The 23348-nt window shown below is 35.9% G+C and overlaps 1 protein-coding gene across 12 annotated transcripts in view; it reads left to right on the forward strand.

Moving 5' to 3' along the window:
• Positions 1–23348, forward strand: part of RGS7 (regulator of G protein signaling 7) — a 255301-nt gene that overhangs the window by 205703 nt on the left and 26250 nt on the right. For 4 of the 12 annotated variants that reach the window (XR_012055108.1, XM_012572526.5, XM_030268213.4 and 1 more), the window contains exons 10-18: positions 6592–6666; positions 7706–7804; positions 8521–8582; positions 10053–10163; positions 10608–10733; positions 17759–17945; positions 20748–20837; positions 22096–22149; positions 22959–23039. Coding sequence is in view for 11 of the 12 variants with exons in the window: in XM_012572526.5 (XP_012427980.1) it covers positions 6592–6666; positions 7706–7804; positions 8521–8582; positions 10053–10163; positions 10608–10733; positions 17759–17945; positions 20748–20837; positions 22096–22149; positions 22959–23033 (879 nt within the window). In the remaining variant the exon portion in view is untranslated. Of the gene's footprint in view, positions 1–6591; positions 6667–7705; positions 7805–8520; positions 8583–10052; positions 10164–10607; positions 10734–17758; positions 17946–20747; positions 20838–20925; positions 22798–22958; positions 23040–23348 lie in introns of those variants that run through there. The other 8 variants (XM_072927072.1, XM_002196167.7, XM_012572519.5 and 5 more) reach the window with 3 other exon arrangements.

The raw sequence follows: 23348 nt of genomic DNA on the forward strand, positions 1-23348 counted from the left end.
ATTGTGCAGAAACTTGGACTATGGTACTACTAGAAGTAGCATATAATAAGATAATTTCGTATTTTACACTATGTCTGTATGAAACTCTAACTACTATAACATTATATAATACAATCATTAAGTAGCTAGACCCATCCAATTTAGTTTAGAGTTTGTAGTTATGATATTATGCTGCGTAATGAAAAAAAAAAATCCACCACTTCTGTCATAATACTTACACTCAGAATAATGTTTTCCCTCTTTTTTCAGACATCTGCTGCTTTACTGGGATCTTGTTACTAGAGGAGTTTTCAAGTCCTAGTGCTCACACACTTGATTTCTCAGAGTTATTTTGACAGAACTGCTGAACCAAATGGAAATAGTAATTAAAACATACCTTTTTAGGGAGGATCATACAGTTCATAAGAGTGTTTCATATTAGGTACACCTAGCTGATTGCAAATTAACCCCACGATTAGGTTCTCCAGTTGTAAGTAACAGTATCGTTTTCTAACCAAAAGGAAGAGGTTCCTGTAGCCCAGTCCCTGTGATCACTGGTTTGTCTTTGCTGCCCTGGGTGCTATAACAGAGGCTGCTGACATCTCCCCTAGGAGCACTATCAGTGCATGGTCCTATGGATTTGCAGGTTCTGGCAGATATGGCTCCTGGGTTTATTTTTTTAATCACTTAGTTGAAGTTCATTGATCTGTAATTAAAAAGTGAGCTACATTTTAAAAAAAACACATTATCTGAAATTTTTATGTGAATTTGAAATTTTGCTGTCCTTTGATTGGGCCTTGAGATAACAGCCATTTTTCCAAATCCTGTTAAAAGATCTGACCACTTGTACTCAGTATATTTGGAATGTTCTTCTGAGACTTTTATTGCATCAGTAAAGTTTTTAATAGTGCAGCCCTTTCACTGAAAAAGCCTCTTTATTTGTTGACCCTGAAGTGTGTAAAATGAGGTAAAATCCCAGAATACAGTGATCATCATTACCTAAACCTCAGCTTTTCCTTGTAAGACTTAGTGGGTTCTGCACACTCGAATAACTTCCATCTCAGTGAAATGAAAAATTGGTGCAGTGCAGGAGAATGTAGCCTGTGTTTTTCTTTATGAAAGCCTCAGTTTTAGCCATTACTGACAACTTACTCAATATAGGATTTTAATGTCTCCTTTGATGCTGAACTACGTATGAGAAAAAAACAGTCTTTCCCACATTACCAGAGTCAAACTGGGTATTTTTCCAGCTAGTAACTCTCGACTTTTTCCAACTGAGTGCCACTGATATTTTTTCCCTCATTCTTTTATTTTGTAATCTTCCGTTTCTTTTTTATAATCTTCTCCCCTTGATTTTTAACTATGCACTGTGCAGATAGCTGCACAAGTAAACTGGAATAGAAAACCTACAAATAAAACTGAACTCTGCTTTTCTGCTTATCACTCACTGCCTAATTATCTTCTTTTCTTTACTTTTGAAAGTGCTATGAATAGTTGCTGTTGAGGGTTAGAAGACTCCTAGAAAAATGACAGGAATAGCAGCAATGACAGAAATATCAGAATAGATAGAATCAGAATAGATTGCAGAATCCAAATCTAACATTTGACACTAGAAAATTTCAAATTTTAAGCTTACTCTTTTGTGATAATCTATTTCATATGATGTAAAAGAAAGATTTAAATCTCTGCATTTCCTTTATGTTTTATGACTTTTATCTTTTCCAGTGAGAGAGACAATCTGTCATGTTTGTACCCAGGTCCATAATTTAAAATATTTTAAATTCTTAAATCCTGGAAATCTTAAAATTTAGTATTTTGTAATTGCACTTAACAAGTTAGCTCATGCCTGCAAAACAAAGAAAAATATCTATTTCACAGTATATTGACACTGAAATGCAATGAAAGTGCATAAGGTATGTAAATCAATCTACCTAAATACTTACTGCTTTAATGAACTCTGAATTCATGGGTGTGCATATTGAAATGAGGTAATTATTTTAAATAGCACCTATGTATTTTTAGCTAAAGAGACTGTGAAATTACATTTCCTTAAATCAACCTGAGGTTTGTTTGTATGGGTTAAGGGCGCACCACAGGCTGCTGCAGGGCAGGGGCAGCAGTAAGGAAGCAAATACCAGTCTTGTTTCACTCTGCTGTTGTGTGGGGAAGGCAGAGAGATGAATTTCACACCAATGTGAATACTTGATTGGAGTGTTCTGTAAAGTGGATTATTTGAATTTCACTCCCTGCAGCTTGTGAAGAGCAGGCTGCACCACAGAAGTGTAGGCTGAGAGGGACCCCTGGAGGTCTTCTAGTTCAACTTCCTGGTCAAACCAGTGCTGACTTCTAAGGTGAATAAGATTGTCCAGGCACTTGGGTTAAACAAGCTTTGAAAATCACCAAGGATGGACATTCCACGGCCTCTATTACGTTTATTGTGAAGTATATTTCTTTACAGCTGACTGGAAATTCCTTAACTGCAATTTCAGATTACTGTCTCCTGTCCTTCCAGAGTGCATCTTTGGAAAAGCTCTATATCTCTAAGCCTCCCTGTAGGCACAAAAGGGAGTAGTTAACTCTCCTCTTTTGAAGCATAAAAAACTCTATTCCTCCAGTGAATTTTCCGTTTGAAATGTATTTCTTGTGTTGTTTGTGGGGCTCAGAAGTAGTCTCAGTGTTCCAGAAATTTCCTTTTGATGCTGAGTAGAAAGAAATAAACACTTTGCCTGCTGGCTAAGCTGTTGCTCACGCAGCTGGGTATGTGGTTTGTCTGCATTGCTGCAAAGAGATACTGCTGACTCATGTTCAGCTTCTCCTTCAGATCATTTCCTACAGACCAGCAATCCAGACAAACAGTTCCCAGCCTATTGGAATGCACGAGCTTATTCCCTCCCACATACAGGGGTATATTTGTCTCAGATACATGAAAACTTCTGGTTATTTTGGCTTAAGTAGATTCACATTTAAATTGCCATCTTCTTTGTGAAAGAAGAAGGAAAAAAAAAAGACATCAAAACTTCAGCTGACCTAATTATAAATATTAATTTACTCTCTATTGAGTATTTTGCACTTTCTAGAATTACGTCATAGCAAAGAATTTTTTATACAAAAAGGCATTAACAGATGTTGATTTGGGCTATATGGCCAGGCTATAAAAAGTGTACTTGGAGTGTGCAACTTTGTACAGAAAGCAGATTATAAATACTCCACACTCTGCACTGCTTGGATGGAAATGTACCATGGCTCAGGCATGCCATATTATGTAAATAATGAATTCTTCCATAGAGTTGTTACAGCTTTCCTATATTTAATACACTCTAGCATTATTAGAATAATTTAATTAATATAGTCATTGTTGCCACAGTTTTCAGGGATAGAATATAAATATATCAAGTGGATTTTTTTTTTAACTCAGCATCCTCTCAGATGGTTGCTTCAAATGCCGGTGATAGCCTGATCAAGGCATGTACGTTCTGGTTCCTCCTCTGCTTACAAACAAGACTTCTTCCTTCTTTTGTGTTTTTTAGCAGAATCCTGATATGCATCCTCCCAGACAGCATCAGTAGAAAGTGCTGCTGCTTGGGATTTGTACTAACATTCTTATCCAATAATTGAAGTAGGGATTGAAATTCCTCTATATGTGGGAGCTTTTTAATATTATTTATCTGCCCATTATGTATTTATCCATTTATATCAACAGTGAATTTATTACGACTGGACTGACCTGTCCTTTGATGTAAATTAATACAAGGGCATTTGTACTTTGACATAAGTGCATGCTAATAGATGGATGAAAAAAACATAGTGAATGTATGATGGTTTTTCACACAGATATTTAAAAATTGATGAGAACCAGATTCTGCCCTGGTTATGATTTTGCTGTATGATAACTTCAAGAAGGTCACAAGGCTTTCCTCTGTGTGTGTTGGGGGGAAATTGTTTTTACACAGAACATTACTCCTGAAAGAAATAAGCACTCTATTTACACATATAGATTACTTCTCAAGTCTTCCAGGAAATCCATTTGAAAACTATTTACAGTATTAGTATGCAAATTATATACCACCACACACTAAATGGGATTCTTGCAGCAGAGCACTCTGAGAGGCAGCTCACTATTTGAACTATAGTAGTACAGTTAAAAAAAACAACACAAAAAGAAAACACAGCTGGATATAATTGTATTCAAACAAATACTTATTATGTTAGTGAGGGCATAGAAATAAAATTAAATGTTGTCCAGCAAAGGTTTTCCCACAAAGGCTGAGTTATTTTAGCAAAGTGTTCACATAATGCAGCTTTTTGTGTTTATTTTAATTGAAAAGATGTTTGATATTTATTCCTGAATATTTACAGATGAAATTTGGCAGTATCAGAAAAACAATAAAACCCATCTCATATCAAGTATAATTTAATAAATATACTTCAGCTGAGAAGAAAACATAAATTGTGTCCCAAACTACATTAGGTACTTAGGTACATTAGGCATACAGTCATATAATTTAAATAAAATTAAGAGAAGGCTATTGTATAGAGGTAGCGATACATGTCTTAAGCTCCTATTGTTACCCCAGGTTGTCAGAGTAGTTGATGCACCCTTTAGCCACCTCCCCTTTCACACTGAAGCTTCCTGATGCTTCCTTGCCTCTGCCTTCCTGGGGCTGCTCTCCTGTCAGTTTCTCTTCAGTGCCACCTTGGTCCAGCTTCTCCCCCCGCAGCCTCTCCTGTGTGCCCCTGCTCCAGCACCTTCACTTCAGTGGGAGAGGTTTTACAGAGCCAGGTGTCAGTAAGAATCCACCAGGTGCTGTAGAAGGTCAGTACTGGGTCAGGCCTCTTTGCAACCAGCAAAAGCTTTGCCCTTGTTTCATTTCTAAAAGTCTCCCAGAATTTCTTGTCCCCCTTGCATCAATATGCACAATTCTGACACAGAAGTTACCCAGGCAAGCTGCAAGATCTGTCCATACCAATTCACTTCTGGTGGGCTTAAAATCTTCAAAAATAAGAGGCTTCAGATGAGGTTTATGCCTTTATTTTTTTTCCCTCTCCATTTTTAGGACATGCTTAAAAGCATAGCTTCAAAGCATGCTTAAAAGCATTACAAACCATAACTGAAAACTGAACAAATAGCAGTTTGTGCCTTATGTAAGTGTGCCTGCTATTCAAATTGTTACATTCAAAGGCTGTAGATGTTGTTAAAGCCCCTGCCTTCTTCACTGCCAGCTGCTGCTGTAATCCCAAAGTACACACACCTGGATTTTTTCAAACTTTATATCTCTGTATACTGCCCTGGGAAATTGCTTTCTGCTTTTAAATTGACCATCATGAGGAACTTTGTATTTTTCAACCTTTTTCTTTGAGATTTGCAAGTTATTTCTGAGTTCAAAACATCCCATTTTTGTTCAGAAGCACAAATGATACCATCCCAATTCTAATGTGTCTGGTGCAGTCTTAAGAATAATGTTTATTTTTATCATTAGCAATGAGGAACTGTTTCTACTTCAAATGTTATATGATCAAATGCACACTAATTTATTACTTTAAAATATAAACTTATTTATTTATTAATTTAAAAAAAACCCATACTGGATTAAAAAAAAAAAGTCTGTTGTTTAGAAAATTCTCCAGAGGCAAAGTAACATTGCTCTGTTTAATAAAAACTATTTTTTTCTTAGCTATATAAGAAATTCTTAGCCTATGCAAGAAATTTAAAAAATTTTGTCTTATTAAATTTCCAGTCAAATCAAGCATTGTCTATTATGATAAGAAGATAGATGTTGTATCATTAGAGCAATAATAAGTCCAGCTTGGCTGTTGAGCAAGTAAATTAAATATCTAGCTACTTGCATTAAACCCCAACCTACTTTCAGTAAAAGTCTGCTCCCACTAGAGAGCAGATTTTGTAGTTTCCACTCAGTGTCAAATGTAATTCCTCTAAAATCAATAGATAAAACTCCCCTGAGAGCAAAATAGTCATTTTTATTTGTTTCCAGCAATGGGTAGAAACCAGATTAACACATAGATTTTGTACTTAGAGAGAAGTGTCAAAAGAAGATGAATTAGGAGAAACTAGAGTATTTGTGTGCTTTGGGAGGCCACAGAGTTGTGAGAATGAACCACTGAAACCCAAATCTGATGTATTGAGAGTAATTTTATTTAGGCTGTCAGTCTTCTGATTAGGCTGCAGAAGCCTGTTTTGTTTGTTTGGTCTGTTTTTTTCCTTTCTTTTCTGAACAAAGAAAGAAAACCTTTTTGTTGTTGTTGTTGGTTTTCCATTTCATTTTAAAGCATGATCCTCTTTAAAATTTTCCCAAACCCCAATGCTCCTGAAGCAAACCTGAAGTTCACAGCTGAGGTGAATATTTCACAGTTCTGTTTATTTTGTTTCATTAAGTCAACCATGCTCCTTAGAGGGATAGCTAGAATGTAATGAATGGCTTCCTTGGCCAAACCAAAGCAGAAACTGACTGGTTTCCATTATTTGGCAATTTATTTTATTTAATTTCATAGTGTGGAATTTATTCTTCAGTCTTGCACACTGAAGAGGAGGAGTAGCTCAGAGAAGTTCCATCACAGATTTAGCCTTTTTGCTTTCCTTTCTCTTTCTTTTAATAGCCTGGCTGTGTAAACACTACTGAAGTGGATATAAAAAAATCTTCAAGAATGAGAAATCCACATAAAACAAGAAAGGTAAGTATGGTTATTATATCAAAAACAGGAGATGGAGGAAATTTATAGAATGAATTTCCATAATTTCTTAAAGCACTTTTTTTTTACAGCTGCAGGGAACAAATGCATTAAATGTATATTAATATTGCATAAACTCTTAGTTGAATTAGTATTACCAAATTTGCTAATGCTAAGTTACTGCTATCACATAAGATTTCGGAGAAATACAAAGATTTTGAAGATAAAATTAATTTTTGCACTATTTATTCATGTTGTTCCATAGATTAAATAAAGCACATTAAAATGTTTCTGTCAGGAATTAAGGAAAAAATTAAAAATTCAATGTAAATTCTAACAGTTCTTGTCCTGGTCTTCATGAAAAGGGTGTCTCTATATTACAGTTATGCCCAAAATGGATGACTGGAAATGATGGAAGAAATTAGCTCTATCTAAATTAGGTTGTAATTAGAGTGTAACTTCTCTAGGGATGTACAGATGGATTAGGTCAACACTTTTAAATCCTTTGCACCATAACCATGTAGATTGACTCCCACTTTAAAGTACTTCCTTTGAGGTGCATTTGCATGCTGACCCCTAGGAAGGTTTTTATAAAGGAAAGTGGATTTAGAGAAAGTTTTAGCTTGGCTTCTTTATGGTAGTGAAAGGTCCAGATTAGAGTAATTTACCAGACAGTAATTGCAATTTTGGAAGTAATCCAAATAATCTGTGTGTTAGTGTACCTCTCAGGATACTCCACCTACCAGTCATCTCTACTTACTGTAATAGCATCTCTCATTGTCATTCCCCACGTTTAGTATGATGCTAATATAGAGACCTAATAAAAGTAGATCCTTAGTTATGGCTTTATGGAATTGTGGGAGTTGGGGAGTCTTTATTTTACACTCTAGTGCAGAAGCATGATTTTATCTGAGTGCATGGGTTATTGCAGTTTGTTTCTAAAGATGATCTTGGCTAACTTCTTGAGCACAATGTATTATGGCTGTGTGTAGAAAGCATTGTCTGAAAGCAACCATCATTTTTTCATATTTTTTTTGCATAGTCTGTCTATGGCTTACAAAATGACATCCGAAGTCACAGCCCTACGCACACGCCCGTGCCAGAGACTAAGCCCCCCACAGAAGATGAGCTACACCAAGAGGTTTGGAGCATTACTAAAAAAAATGTACTTTTAAATTTACTTTTTAGGGATTAACTTTTTAGGTGTAAACTCAAAAATTATTATAACTGGGAAGTTATTCAAAAGAGCTGCTGCAAACATTTAATAAACCTTTTCCTTGTCTCAAGGTATATGGATTTAGGCATGTAACTTCATCAAAACTAATAAGATAATGCCTGAATTTTTTGTATCATGTATTAAGCACCTAAAGGCAGCAGAAAGTAGGCCACTGAGTGGATTCATTTTATAGCTAAGCCCATTAGCCCCTTCAGCTGTAGACAGCTTTCTCTTCTTTCAATGCTGATTTGAGCCTTGGGGGTATACTTACCACTCCATGTATGCATGTATAGGTTTGCACATTTATCTACTGTTAAAACTTTGTTAATCTTTCCTGAGATGTTAGGGTATTGAGAAGGTAAATGTCTGAAGAAGTATTAGTTCTCCTCAAAAATCTAAAAAAATGGCTAGTTGGATTTCTGCTGATGAATATTTTTTGTCTCTGTATGATCTTTTCCCATTAATGGAAACTTCCATTTATTTTAGAGCTACACTGGTGAAATGTTGTTTTAATTCAGATATATTTCTCTTCTGTGCCCGAGGATAAATTAATGTTCAATTACATCCCAAATAAAAAAAGTTATAGAAATAGAGTCAAGCAATAAATTACTCATAAAACTCTTTGCCTTCCTTTCTTGCAGATTAAGCACTGGCAAATGCAATTAGACAGACATAGATTAAAAATGTCAAAAGTTGCAGAGAGGTACGTATATTGTCACATTTCTATTTTTTTCAATTAGACGGATAACTATTGGGAAAAATGTCAGTGTGAAATAGCTTCAGAGAGCTATTCACAGAAAATAGCTCTTCAAAGAGAGACATGAGAGCTCAGATGTCATAGAAATAACTGATGAGAGTTTACTATAAGTGGAGAAGTATGAAGTTCTTTTAGTGATAAAAATATTCCAGATATTCCATGATAGATTTCTGATAAACCTGAGTCACTGAAAAAGTCTCTGACCAAGTGATTACAAGCTTCAGCTTTCATTGGCAGGGAAGCTAAATAGGAATAGGTCTGGGCTTATTGTTTTTATATTTCAAAAGGGCAATCACTGATGGAGCAAGGGAACTGGATGGTGTGGAGCTCAGTCAGTGCTTGAACAAAGTGAGATTGGGCTCAGTTTGGGTCAGAGATGTAACACTAGTGGGAATGTATCTCTAAATAAGACCAAATTTGTCATGAAGGGGCTAGAAAGCAAATAAAACAAAAAGCCTGACATTGCAGAAAATTGAGCTGTATGGGCCTTAGTAAAGGAAATAAGGCCAAATACAAATTGCTCTTCATCTTCTCATAAACATTTGTGCATATATGTCTACTCATTTATATGTATGTGTGTATACACATATGCAAATACATATAAATATTTATTTATAAAGACAGCAATTTAAGATTTTTTGTTTGCTGAACAGTAAAAATATAATGTACACTAAATATAATAGGAATTGAAAAGAAAGAATAGTTGTGATCACTTGTCAATAATTTTACAAAAATTATGAGGCCAAAGGAAACAGCAAGCATAAATAAGGACAATGGGAGATGTAAATTTCCAGAATACAAGCAAAGTTTTTAGTGTGTACAGCTGAGTCAGACCAATTCTTTAATATAAAAAAAAAGTGAAAAAAAATGATTTATTTTTGAAAAAATAAAGCTGGGGATAATGTCCTTTGATTAGTAAATAATAAAAATATTAATTATGTTTAAGAGAAAATAAAAGGAGTACTAGCAGCTGCAGAGCCAAGAAATATAACTGGTGTAACATGCAGTGTTTTAGAATTGATTTTAAGGAAACTGTTGATTTTTTTTATATCCATGGGGATATAAAACATTTTCCTTTATGAAAACAAATGTGCATGGAAGAGGTTGTATGATCTAATTTATTAGTGCCTAAAGGAACCTTAAATGGAACTATGTGGAAGTATTAGGGAAGCTTATTCTATTTCTACTCTTGGTAAACCTGAGCCACCCCTCCTTCTTCAATGGTCCTTCTTCAGTGCTCCACTTTCTAACAGCTTGAGCAAACCTATTTCACCCTGAGCTTGTAGCTGCCTCCTGAGTGTGTCCACACCCAGTTACCATGGCTCAGTTGATGCAAGGTAACTGGTTAGCTGGGGTAATCTCATCAGGTTTCTTCTCCTCCTGACTTGACAATATTTGATGCTTTTGTTTTCCTAGTCTATTAGCTTATACAGAGCAGTATTTGGAATATGATCCTTTTCTTGTGCCCCCTGATCCCTCAAACCCTTGGATATCAGATGACACTACTTTCTGGGAACTGGAGGCAAGGTATACAATTTTATTTCTTCATTGGACGTAAGGGAGTATTACATGCTTTTCTGGAAATGGGAAGATTTCAGGCAGAGGTACTGCAGGAGAATACTGGGGAAGAAGGGCAATGCAGAACCCTTTTGGTCTTTCCAGTTTTACAGTTTTGTAAGATGGGAAGTGCTATATATTAATAAATCTGTGTGAAATGTTACAGTAACCAGTTTCCAGGCTTCTAGTATGGTGAAAAAAAAAAAAAAACTTTTAAAATTTGATAATATTCTTAGTTGGAAATCTTTTTTTTTTTCCTGTGTATTACCTTCATTCTGTGTAAGTACTAACAGTCTGTTTGCTCATTGCTGAACATTGCACCATAGAACTTTAGGACTTGGCCTAAATTATGAACACATTGTTAGAATAGTGAAGTATTGGTCACTTTGGGTTCTGTTGTTTCTTCTTCTGTAGTAAAGAGCCAGGGCAACAGAGGGTGAAACGGTGGGGATTTGGCATGGATGAAGCTTTGAAAGACCCTGTGGGAAGAGAGCAGTTTCTGAAATTCTTGGAGTCAGAATTCAGTTCAGAAAATTTAAGGTAAATGAGAGTTACATTTTTTTTTAATAGCTTGTAAGTTATATTGGGTTTTTGCTTTGTTGGTTTTTTTTTTTTACTGATACTTTTCATGTTTTCACCCCTTCAAAAATTTTCCTCACCTTTCAGAATTAATTCATCCAAATTGCTGCTTGCTTTCATGTACAGGCTGAAGGAAATATTCATATAGTTCACAGAGACTCACATGGAGCATATTTTTCCATTCATATTCAACTTTGGTCAAACTACTCATGCAAGAACTTTTCTGTCACCTTGTTTTTTAAACAGGTATAAAACTGACTCATTCAAAGCCTGTTCAATGTATTTTGTTTAATCAAATATTATAAGAAAAGTAAAAAAAAAAAGGAAAAAGCTTTAAAATAAATAAAGGATATAAAAGTAAAATTCACTGACTTTCACCAGGTTGATTTGTTTCTGGGGATAATTTTGAATATCTCCTCCAATATTCTAGTAATTTGTGCATCAGACACAGCTGAAGTAGGGTGACATCTAGCTCTCAAATTCCCCACTAATTGTAAAATGGAAAAAGTGTTCTTAGTGTATGAAGCATAGAGGGTATGTTTCCAAAGGCATATTTACTTTTAAGTGAAGGAAAAAATTTGATTTTAAAAATTATAATCCATCAATTGTTTAATAGCACATTTTGTTTTTGCTGTTCTAAGAAAGTCATATTTCAGTAGGAGTTATTTCAGAGAGATTAACAGCCTTTCTATAGACAGAGAATTTAAGCTGAGCATAGTACAAAAATATAGGCAACACATTTTTATCTTAATTCCACCTTCTTGTCAGATTTCATCTATATCACTTTCCATTCACCAATAACATAAGTAGTATAAAATCCTGTTTGCATTTACATTCTAGAATTCAGAATAATCCTAACATACTTTTTTCCTATGCAAATTCTTACTCTAAAGTGCTGCAGCATAACCATTCATACTAAAATAATGCTTTCGTAGCATCTTACAAGAGGCATTTAATATTTATGGTGTTGATTTATAAATGCCAGGTAATTACACAGATCCAGTTGAATAATTGGAGTTAAAGTTCTCTAAGCTGCTCACCATGTTCATATTCAAATATTAATTTTGCATCACAAACATAGCCTGACCTGTATGTGTATGTTGATGAATTTATTTGTCACAGATAGAGATTTTTCTTATTAAAAACTACAATTGGTAAAATTAATCTTTAAAAATCAGAATAATACCAAGAAAACAAAAGGTAATTTAAAAAAAAAAAATTAAAGAGCATCCTGGTAATTTGTTGTGCAGGGCAGCTGTTCAAACATAAATCTATTGAGCCCAGTGTGTGCTGCAGTTTGTGGTGCTTTTCTGTGATTAATTTGTCTCTCTGCCAACTAGACTGTTACTGCATAATCCCTAACTCTTTCTTCTAATCCTATTTACAACACTAAACACAGGCAAACTGCAAGTAACTGATCTAGAAAAACTCCCTCAAGAAATTTCCTCAGAGGTGATTCCTTGACATGCCATCTACTCTTCTGTCTCTTCCTCTAAATTCTTAAATTGGCATTATAAAATATAATAGCTGAGAAATGGTGAATATGATCCTAAAGGCCAGGCAGGAGATAAATTTGCTCTGAGAAAGTGCTTTCTGTGATAATTAACTGAAGGGAAACTGTTTCAGAAGCTCAGAATTATGTAAATGCCCAAGCTGTAGGGAAATCAATCCGTTAGGTTCACATACTAAATTTGAGTTAGAAAACATGACTATGTAAAACTTGTTGTATATGGCTGTCAAAATGTTTTAGATGTCAATAACATAAGTTAAAAGCTTGATGTTTTCAAGTATTAGCACTAAATAAACCTAAGAAGGCAACCACTTTTGTTGCTCACCTGTTAATTCCATCATGGTAATTTAGGGCTTTTTAGTGGTGTTTTTTTAATTATTATTTTGACAGCCACCTTGAGAAAAATAATTATGTCCACCCACACCTTCCAACAAATTCCACTCAAATCAGTTTCTGGTTCTTGTACTTTTACAGATGTTTCATGATAAAATTCACAACACTACCAAGCCTATAGTTGTATGGCAGCTGAGACCCTGCTTTCGAGCTTTCAAGCCGAATGCACAGGATACAGCAGGGACTGCAGGCATGACAAGACCTTCAATATTAATAGATTAGACATCTTATACCTCATTTTGGTGAAATAAAAACCATGAAATTATGAGTCTACCAGATATAACATTTTTATTCAAGTGTGATGATCTTAAATAGCAAGAAGTCCCAGTGTTACTGTTACATTAATTTTGAGAGTGTCTAAGGTATCTGAGAATATCATTCTTGGCAGATTCAGATCCTCCCTTAAAGAACACAGCAGGGATGAAGGACCTTGAGCCGTGGTTTAATACTAAGAATTGTGCAGTGCTCAGGAATACAACCAGGTTCCCCCTTCTTACTTTTTATCTCTGCACATTTTCTTTGTCTGTAAATGAGGCTTAATAGTATTTCACTCTCTGAATAAGTGTTGTAAAGCATAAAGAATAAAGAATAAAACTGCATAAGCGATTCTGTCAGTGCAGTAACTTCATTACAGTGGGACTGCAGTTTGCAGGTTGGATCCTGCACTCACCTAATGCAGGGTATGGCTTGTGATCTCTTGTTACCATGCAGATTTTTTGGAAGAATTGCTTTGTGTGCTGCTCAATACACAGAACAAATAGCTAAAGTAACATATGATTTGGATAATAGATTTATGAAATTCCCAATGCCTATTACAAAAATGGTGACCATTGTTTAAAATTCACAAGACTAAAGTTTGATCATGATCCAGTACTATTGAGCTTGGTCACAAGGTTTTCAAAGAGAGTGAGTTTATGAGATCAAACTTACTGCAGCATGGCACCGGGAGACCCAGTGTCTTTAATTTCTGTAGGAAATTTTGTTCCTCTTCTTGCCCTTCGTCTGCAGTGCAGCAAAATTCTTTGGAAAGTTAATATTTGTGCGCTGACTATAGGTTTGCTACCAACTGGTTGTTTTGTAGGAATTGCAGCCTGTAAATATTAAATCATTTCAGACCTGCCAACCTGAAAGCCTGTCCAAATCCTTATTCAGTGTTGCAGTGAGTGTGATCTCCAAAGCAGCTCTAAGACTGAAAAACCTCCTAAGTTAGTGAGAGTGGTGATAGGTTAGGTTCCATGATACAGAAGGAAAAGCCACTGGACCCATCGCCCCTTCCTTTGATGCTCATTTCTTAGGTTTGCAATGTGTGACTAGTAGGGAAAAGGGACTTTGCATTCTTGTTATCCAGAAAAGGAAGAGAGGGACTGAGAAATTTAATAGATTTGGATGTTTTCCCTCAATAATTTTTGTCTGACCATCCCCCTGCAAGCTGACATTTTGTGAGGTGTTTATCCTTTACACTGGTGATTGTGAGGCCCTGTTGTGGGTGCTAATAACTTGACCAAAATTTAACTCTCAAAGCTGAAATTGCCTGTGAATTATTTCTCGTTCAGACTCAACTTAAATGCCAGCAATCTTGCCATTTCTCAGAGTAGGTGAGAAAGAACTAGTTGCAAGATTTAATGAGTTTCTCTGTCATATTCTTGAAATCCTTCAGCTCTACTCTGCCTTGAAGCTTGAAGTTGTAGTGGGCAAGAAGGTGGACTCTGGAAATCAGAGAGCGGTGTTTCCTGCCCCTGGAAAAATATTATGTGATTTTATTCATGGAGTTTGTTTAGGTTTTTGTTTGCTTTTTCTGAAAATGCTGAAAAGTCTAGCCTCTTACTTGTTTTGTCACATGCAGTGTGTGCAAAGTTCACATAATTCCCGCTCCAGTGTTTCCACACTGACTATACCTCACATGTTTCACAGAGAACTACTGCAGTTTTTCTCCCACTCGTTGTTCCTGCAGGCTAAATTTAACTGATTAGCTTGGTCTGTAATCTGGCTGCACCTGCCTTTAGGTCAGTTAATGGGACAGAAGCTGTGTGGCAGCTGTGCTATTTATCTATGAGGCCAGCTTGGCTTTGAAAGTAATCCAGCTGGAGGACATAATCCCCAGATATCTTGCAACATGTGTTTTAGTAGTCCATGTGGCTGGATGTGCTAGTACTGTACACTACACACTCTGCTGTGTGACCCAGCAGATGGCAGCCCAAATGCTGGGGTAGAAGGCAGCAGCGAGTTTTACACTCAGCTACTCAAGCCTCTGTTCAAACAGTGCTGAGCATCTGCTAGAAAGGGTCTCCATGGCAAAAGCAAACCTCCATCAATGGGAGATGCAGCTCCATCCAAGGGCAGCCAGACTGAGTTCTAGTTCCTTACACAAAGTAGCACCAAGTCTGTGTATATCATTGCCCCAAAAATGCTATTCCCCTTGTCCCCTCCCTGCCCTTGCACATAGTTAATGTTGCAGAGTGTGTGCTTTTTGCTACAGGAATCTTCCCTTGCTCTGGTCACAGCTCATGAGGCAGAGAGCTGTAAAATGGTACAGGGAGCTCTTTTGATTTGAAGCTCTGTGCTGAGGTCTTGCTGACTATTTCAACTTCATCTGTGCTATTGGTTGCCATGGGATATTTGAAAAAGTTATTTTTGAAAATGCAAGAGGGAGCAGCCTTATTTTTGTCATTTTTAAACTTTGAATATTTGAATTCAATGCTCTGTAGGAGGAGGGCAGGCATCTTTTCTTAAAAGATAAGTAGATTAAAATCTTAAAATGTGTGTTGGCTGTGAAATAAGCACCCTAGACATAACACATAAATCATAATTCTTCCCACTTTTAGAGAGGTTTCTATATTTAGAGTTTCACATTTTTAGTTGAGTCTTTGAATGCTATTGTTAGAAAGGTAAAATTAAATTAATCTATCAAAGAACTGGTGTTCAGCCTGTAAGAATGGGTCTACACAATCTCCCTATTCTATGCTGCAAGCATAGAAGTTAAATTTCTTGACATTTATCTCACATCTATTTCCCCATAATTGAGTATAACCTACTATATGAAAACAGTTTACTTGTAAAAGAAAATAGCATCCTAAGGCATGTTTGCAGCGACTTCCAGAATTATTGGCAGTGATACAATGGAACAAAAGAGGAAGTGACATCTCTGAACTAGATCCACAGGATGTCTGCAGGGAGACAGAAAATGTGTGTTTACAAAGAGCATCCTTCCCTTTCATTTTTGTGTTCCTTACCTGACTTGGAGACACATGAGTAATCAGTCAATCCCAGAAGATGCACTTGAAGGGGTTAGCACTGCAGGATATGTGCTTTTAAATGCAAATGTCGAAAGCAACTTAAGGAAACTAAAGTAGGTTGCCTAAATTTGAGAGTGTGAACTGAATTAGAGTTCGTGAGCTTTGCAGTTTTAAAACTTGAGTGATCAGGCATTTCTTCTTGCTGCATTGCCATCAGATTCTCAGGATACAGCCCCAGGCTCTGTGCAGGACTATGTTCAATTCACACTGTATTTCATCCATAAAAGTGATGCTACCCAAAAGTTTTGAAACTGGAGTTCTATTGGCACAGATCCCCTTTCTGACCTTGGAGAAACCATTGTACATTATTACATTATTAATATATTTGCAAAACTGGGACAATATTGCTTCTCTGTCTCTTGGAGAATTTTAGATGAAGAAAAAGTGCTTAAGTACTACTGAAATTGAAGGTTATAGAAATACCTAAAATAGTCATCTTAGTAGCATGAAACTGACCAGGCTGGCTTGTGGAAAATGAACACAGGCTCCTTCCATCTGAGCTGCAAAGAAATTTCAAAACAGGACTATGAAGGAATAATTGCTTCCTGAGAGGTAAATTTTCTCAAGAGAAGGATATCTTATAGCAGGAATACTGTAAGGTTTGCTATGGTTTACTATCCTAAGTGTTTTGCAATAATTAAATTAGAATCTGGGTTAAAGGTGGTGTCATTTTGCTTTCTTGGGAATCTGAGTACAGTTTCACTGTTCTCTCCTATCCTATCCTTGTTGAACTCAGATAAGAGAGCTTTAAGTTGATCTCACAGTGTAAGCAGGGTGCAAACCACAAGGTGTACCCAATTTATTTGTAAGCCTTGGAAAATACAGTTGATTTCAAAGTTAAATCACTTCATGGCTCAGCTTATCTGTTTCGTAGGATCAGCTGTGTCAGAACAATAATGAAAAGTTGCAATGGTATATTTTACATGTTCACCAAAGTCAAACTTTAGTTGAACTCTTGGATTGGGGGAGAACTAAGTGTTCTGAACTATGTCTAAAAATGGGATCCTAGATTAATTTAGGGTTATTTTGTGCCATGAGAGAGTCTGAACACCAATAGAGGAAATAATGAAATAAAGATTACAGCTAGTTAGTTATGACCATAAAGTGCTCAAGACCTTTTTAGTGATCTTGCTCCAGACTGAATGAGGATACAGTGAACTGGCTGCACTACATATGGCTGCCCAATGTTGGTTTTCTCAGCAGAAGAAGAGAGAATGTGTAATTCCTTTCAGAACTTTTATCAAAAATATGCATGTAAATGGAATGCTGAAAAAAGAAATTAAATTATAATTAGGAAAACAAATGCTTTTCCAATGTATGCATGATTTCTGAGTAACAAAATTAGAGTTACTCAGTTTAGGATTTAGTAGGACTCAGAGATTCATGTAGATAGCAAGAATATAAATGATTAGTTTTTGAAAGAATGTCAAAAAGCAGTCAGTTTATAAGGAATATCAGCCCTTGTGGTTCAACCAAAATGAAGTGTCAGTTTAATTCCAGCTAAATCTGAAATCTTCCTGCAAGCGTGTTACCATACATAAGTAATGAAGGATTTCCTATCTGTCCCATGAAGAGCCTTCTAAAAATTGCTTCCCTAGGAGGATTGATTGCCTTGAGACAGTATGCCAGAATGCTGATCCCAACATAAAATCACTCAGCTTTTTCTTATTTTAGCATGTCTCGATGAAAACTTCAGTTACTTAATTTCTTTTTTAAGAGCAAGGAAAAATGAGGGCACTTCATTAGTGGCTACCCTGAGCTGGAAGTCAAGATGCTGTGTTGTGCCGTAGGTTCTGGTTAGCAGTAGAAGACCTGAAGAAGAGGCCTATCCGTGAAGTTCCTGCTCGCGTCCAAGAAATCTGGCAAGAATTTCTTGCTCCAGGTGCACCCAGCGCCATCAACCTAGATTCAAAAAGTTATGACAAAACCACTCAGAATGTGAAGGAACCTGGAAGATACACATTTGAAGATGCACAGGTCAGTTTGCAATCATGTTTATGGACATCTGAAATGGAATATCGGCTAGTGAAATCTATATGCAAAAATGAGATGTATTTGGGAATTAAATGATAACGCCCTGTTTCCTAAAATGCCATTTTGGCAATGCAAATGTGTAACATTCTTTCTTTCATGAGGTACATGAAGTTCATCAAAATTCTGTGCTTGATATAGAGTTTTCAAGTGGACTTTGAATAAAGGAAAACATGTAGTAAAGAAAAAATGAAGTACTTCTGTATTAAATCTAACACTTCATGTGACTTATAACAATATTGAATCTCTAAAGATTTCTGAGAAAAGTAATAGACAATAATTGGATTCACAGTAAAAGTAGCAGAACTAGTATCCTCCTCCATTTTCATCAGCAGCCCAGTGATGAAAATTTAATTATTAATGCAAAGTGAAATGGTGTCAAAAGGAGAGATTGAGATCATATCCCTGCAGAATTTCCTACAGCTTGATTATTAGGTCATCATCTTGGGACTCAGGAGATGCTGCTACAGGCCCCGTGAAGGAGAGAAGGGAATTGAATTGAGGCTTTCTTCTTTTTGGGAGAATGCCTTTGCCCTAAATATGAAGGGGAATAATTTTACCTCCTTTTAATTTTTCCATTATGAGAATAGCAACCTATGAAGAAAAAATAAAATTTTCAGTAGAGCCTATGTCATAGCCACTGTTTTGAAGTACTCTGCATTAAACCAAACATACAATTTTTGCTTGCATCTGCTGACCCCTGGAGATTTAAGAATGCAGTGTATAGAAAAAACATAAATGGCAAAGGTAAACAATAGAGCAAGATTAAAGGTTTTTTAAAAATGTGTCTTTGCAGGTGAGTGAGTAATTGACATTTAAATTCCTTGCCAGTATCCTTTTTTTTTTTTTTTTTTTTTAATGTAAGTGTAAAATTTCAATACCCTTTTACTGCCAGATCTCTCTTATAATTTTGTCCTTCACTTATGAAAGGCATGGAGTTTTCAGTGTTTATGCAAGCAGGACTTTGCTTCCTGCAGAGGACCTCTGCTTACTTCATCCAGTTCAGCACAAAACCTTAAACCCAGTAGCCTCAATTTCTCTGGAAAAGGGACAGGCTGCACCTGCTGTGTTCTTACTTGAAGCTTTAGGATCTTTAAAGTGTCCCACCTCAGGTGGAGGGTTTTTTTGGGAGTAGGGCTCTGCCTCTGCAACAGGCATTTTTTGGCCTGCCAGCTGGGAACGAGACCACTGGTGTGCCATTCTGGCAGCTGGTGGGTCATTTAATTGTTAAATGCTTTTCATACATTAAAAATCTATGAAAAGCATTTCTGGACTGGAAATATAGAAAGATGAAACTCCATGTCAAATCTAGATACATAAGTAAAATAGGACACATAAGTAAAAATAGCCTGATTGTGCTAAATATGTGTATTAACATATCCTGGCTAATGTGTACATTAACAATATTAATACAGCCCAAATTATTCTTGCTTTTACAGGCATTTTTCTTGTACAGAAATAAAATTTTAATGCCTATCACCTCTTTCTGCTCTCTGTTGACTTCATTGTCTGCTTTCACAGACACTGAGTGAAAAAAACCTTCCCCAAATAAAACAGTCTAAGTCCTGATTAGACATTAGAATTTCTCTGCTTACTGTAAGATATACAAAGACATTTCGAATAATTTATACGGTTTCTAATACAGCAAAAAATAAACATCAGTTCTAATTTTAGCTTTAATTTCCAGACAAGGTGAAGAGTTTTGGGGGTTTTTGTTTGTTTTAGGTTTTATTATTTTACTAATTTTATACAATACCAAGCTGATAAACAGTATTTTCTTTCTAGTTTGTTTGCTGTTTCCCAATTACTGTGCTACAGGTTTCCTTCAGTAAAAAATAGAATTTGAGTAAAACAAAAACTCTATGAAAATAGCTAACCATAGAATAGCTAATGATTCAAGATTTTTTAAGAATATTTTTGAGAAAATTTTCTGTTCTGGCTGCTTTTTCTACAAATCTTATCTCTAGCATATAATCAGAACTAGAATTATCAGGTGTTCTACACCACAGATTTCTTTTCTTTTTCAGAAATTAGAACATTCCAGAATTAAAAGCTTTTTAAGCTTCTTTTGTAATTTATTTTCTGAATAAAGGTTTTCAAATTTTCATATGCCTCTGAAGAATTAATATCTTAAAAAATTAGATTAGCCTGGAACTGTTTTTCAATTTACTTATGTAATTTCATTTTTATATTGTTAGCTGGACAGCAGACTAACCAACTGTCAAAGGATGTTGTCAAGGGTAGCCAGGGGAATTCCTCACTAACCTAAGCATTATTTGTGGTGATGAATTTAAAACCTAGTATGTCTTCCTAGTACCTCTGACATCACAAGATGTCTTCAGAAACTAATTCAGAAAATCTGATGAGGAAGGACCCACAGCTCTTAATTTCATCGCTTACCTAAACTAACTAATGTAAGGGAGGTTTGAAGTTGGACCCGAATCTAGGACTCAGTTATCAATTCTTAGAAAATAATTTTGCACTGGAAAATTTGGTCAATAAATTAAAGAAAGGTGTGTTGTATAATTATACATAAGAAATGGATGGGATTTCAGCTTTAAGAATAGAAAGTAATTCAGAGCTGAGTTCTCTGAAATTCAGCTTCAGAGCTGAAACGTGCTATCCTATAATAGTTCCTGTTCATAGTAGTGCTAGCTGGTCTATGTTCCATGGCCAAAACATGTGGCTGCCTCCCATTTTACGTGTGTCCTCTTCTATGGCAGTAACAGCTCCTCCCTTCCTTTTCAGGAGCACATTTACAAACTGATGAAAAGTGATTCTTATCCTCGTTTTATACGATCCAGTGCCTACCAGGAGCTGCTACAGGCCAAGAAAAAGGTATTGGTCCATCTTGCCTTTGTCTTGCCACTGTGCAAAGCAGTGGTTATGTTTGCAACAATACTCAGTCTTCTCTCCCCTGTGCCAGTGCAACTGGATATCTGGTAGGTGACCAGCTTGGCGTTTTTGGAGGGTCACATACACACAGGAATTCAATATACATATATGTGTATATATCCTGCATGCGGGCATGTTTCAATAAGTTAATCTAGCAAAACTTATTTTTATTTTTACATCCCATATTGTACTGTTTTCTCTGTTATGAAGCACCTTAAATTGCAAAGTGCTTTACAAATACATTAAAAAAATAAAATAAAATCCCAGAATAGTCTTTCATGTTTGCAAGTTTGCTTATGTAACATTTGTTGTTCTCTTTATTCCACCTATGAAAGCTACAGAATGTATTTAGAAACAATCTTATTCATATGAATAACTTCTAACTTCAACTATAAATACAGGGGCTTCCCAATTTTGTTTCTTTCCCTATTACTACATGAATAGTTTTGAGTAGGCTAGGAATCTGACTTGAAAGACTGATCATGTCACACTTTGGCAAACAGAAGTTCATGTCTTGGTATGTAACATTTTCTTAGAAAAGTTCAGCTTATGGAATGGGTTCTGAATAGCCACAGCCCAGAGTATGTGGAGCAGCTTGTATAATGCAGATTTTCATGATGATAAATAATTCTGTTAGTGGGCTCTAAGCAGTAATCTCCTAGAATCAGCTGGGAGCCCTGTGCCTTGCAAAATCAGGGCCCCGATTGTTACTGGAACAAGGTAGTTATTAACACCGTAGCATTCTATTGTTAATAATGACAACCTAAAATTATATGAAAGTGCTGTGTGATTTTGTTTTTTGTTCAAACGTTGATTTCTGAAGATCCAGTATAGAGAGAGATGTTGAAAGTACCAGAAAGCTTCAACTGTCCGTGTGAAGTCCTTAAGTTTGTGAATGTCAGTTCATTAACACAAGATGTGCACTTCATTATTTCTTTTTACTTTCAGTTTTTCTTTAAATTTAAACCAGTTTGATCCCCATGAAAAATTACTTTTGTCTAGTGCTATATCTGTTTTGCCCATCCCCTGTTTTGCCAAGTCCCATTACAGCCTCATACCTGTGTTTGCTTCCTGATTTATACAAACTTTGTTTTGCAGTCCATTGTTACATCAAACCTCCTTTTCTACTCCATTGTCTTGCTTTTCTTTCCCCCCTCCTTTTTCTTTTTGTTTCTTTTGTTTTATTTATTTCAAATTTAAGTTGGAAAACACTCTGGATCGTCGAACATCTTTTGAGAAATTCACACGCAATGTGGTAAGTTTGTTGCCTCGGAAGACTAGTAAGCCTGATGGGACAACCTTCTCCCCTTCCCCTCACTGATCCCTACTTTCCCTTTTGCTTCTCTAACTTGGTGGTTAAAAGTGTATTCATCACAGCTTGTGAATTTTCCTGGGAATGACAGCTTTATAATGTGCTTTCATTACAACCCCTCCTCCCTAGTCCCTTTCCCACTGATCTCAACACATGGAGGAATGGACCTTTGGGAGCCATGCTTTTTGCATTAGGAAGCATGAAATTAGTCACTTTCCCCGCCCCCCCTATAATTTTAGTAAAGAATCTGTTAAAACATGCTGGATGTTGTTTCTTTTTCTGGTGCCTTCTAAAATAATAAGTCTAAAACAGTTGAATACTTTGGATTTCCATCCTGTCTTCTTTTTGTTTTACTAAAAAATACTTTGTCCCTGTTTTTCCATTTTGGCACAGGGAAAAAAACAATAATAATTTTACCATCTTCCCTTATATCTCACAGCTTCTACAGGAGCAAAGAATTCATGCTGTTTATATGCAAGGGTTTGATTTGGATTCGTTTTCATAATGGACTAAAATAATTGATTTTTTTTCTTACAACATATAACTTTTGAAAGCTATTTCTCAAAGGCAAAAAAAAAAAAAAAAAAAGAAGGCTGGTAGATTTTGTGTGGGCATTCTTTTGCCAGCTGCCAAAATATCCACTGATTTTGTGATACTTGGGATTATTTTTACTTATCCAGTTTCTTTGGGATTTTTTGTCTTTTACATTGTGAAAGTTCCAACTAAAGAATTCAACGCATTTATTTTTGTAGGGCAGAAACATCCCTATTTTTCCATGCCATAAAAACTGTACACCAACACTGAGGGCGAGCACTAACCTGTTATGAAAAGAGGTAGAAAGATCTTGGATTATACTCAAGTTTGTCTGCATTGTCTGTTGAATTGTGCAGGTGACGCTGCTCTCTGTGTGTGTGTGTGTGTGTGCGTCAGTGGCTTTTTCTGTGACCTGGTTAGTGGAGCTGTGTGTGTTGAAATGAACAATATGAGAGCTTTCAGCAAAGATCATGGTTTTTGTTTTTTTAGTTTCTAGGGAAGGAGAAGCAGTTGTCAGAAACTGTCTCCCCTGTAATGAGGCTCAAGGGTATTGCCTCAAGTATTTAAAAAAATATAAATATACTTTCCAGTAATCAAAAAAAAAAGAA

Source organism: Taeniopygia guttata, chromosome 3, assembly GCF_048771995.1.
Source record: "Taeniopygia guttata chromosome 3, bTaeGut7.mat, whole genome shotgun sequence".
Classification (NCBI taxonomy): Eukaryota; Metazoa; Chordata; class Aves; order Passeriformes; family Estrildidae; genus Taeniopygia; species Taeniopygia guttata.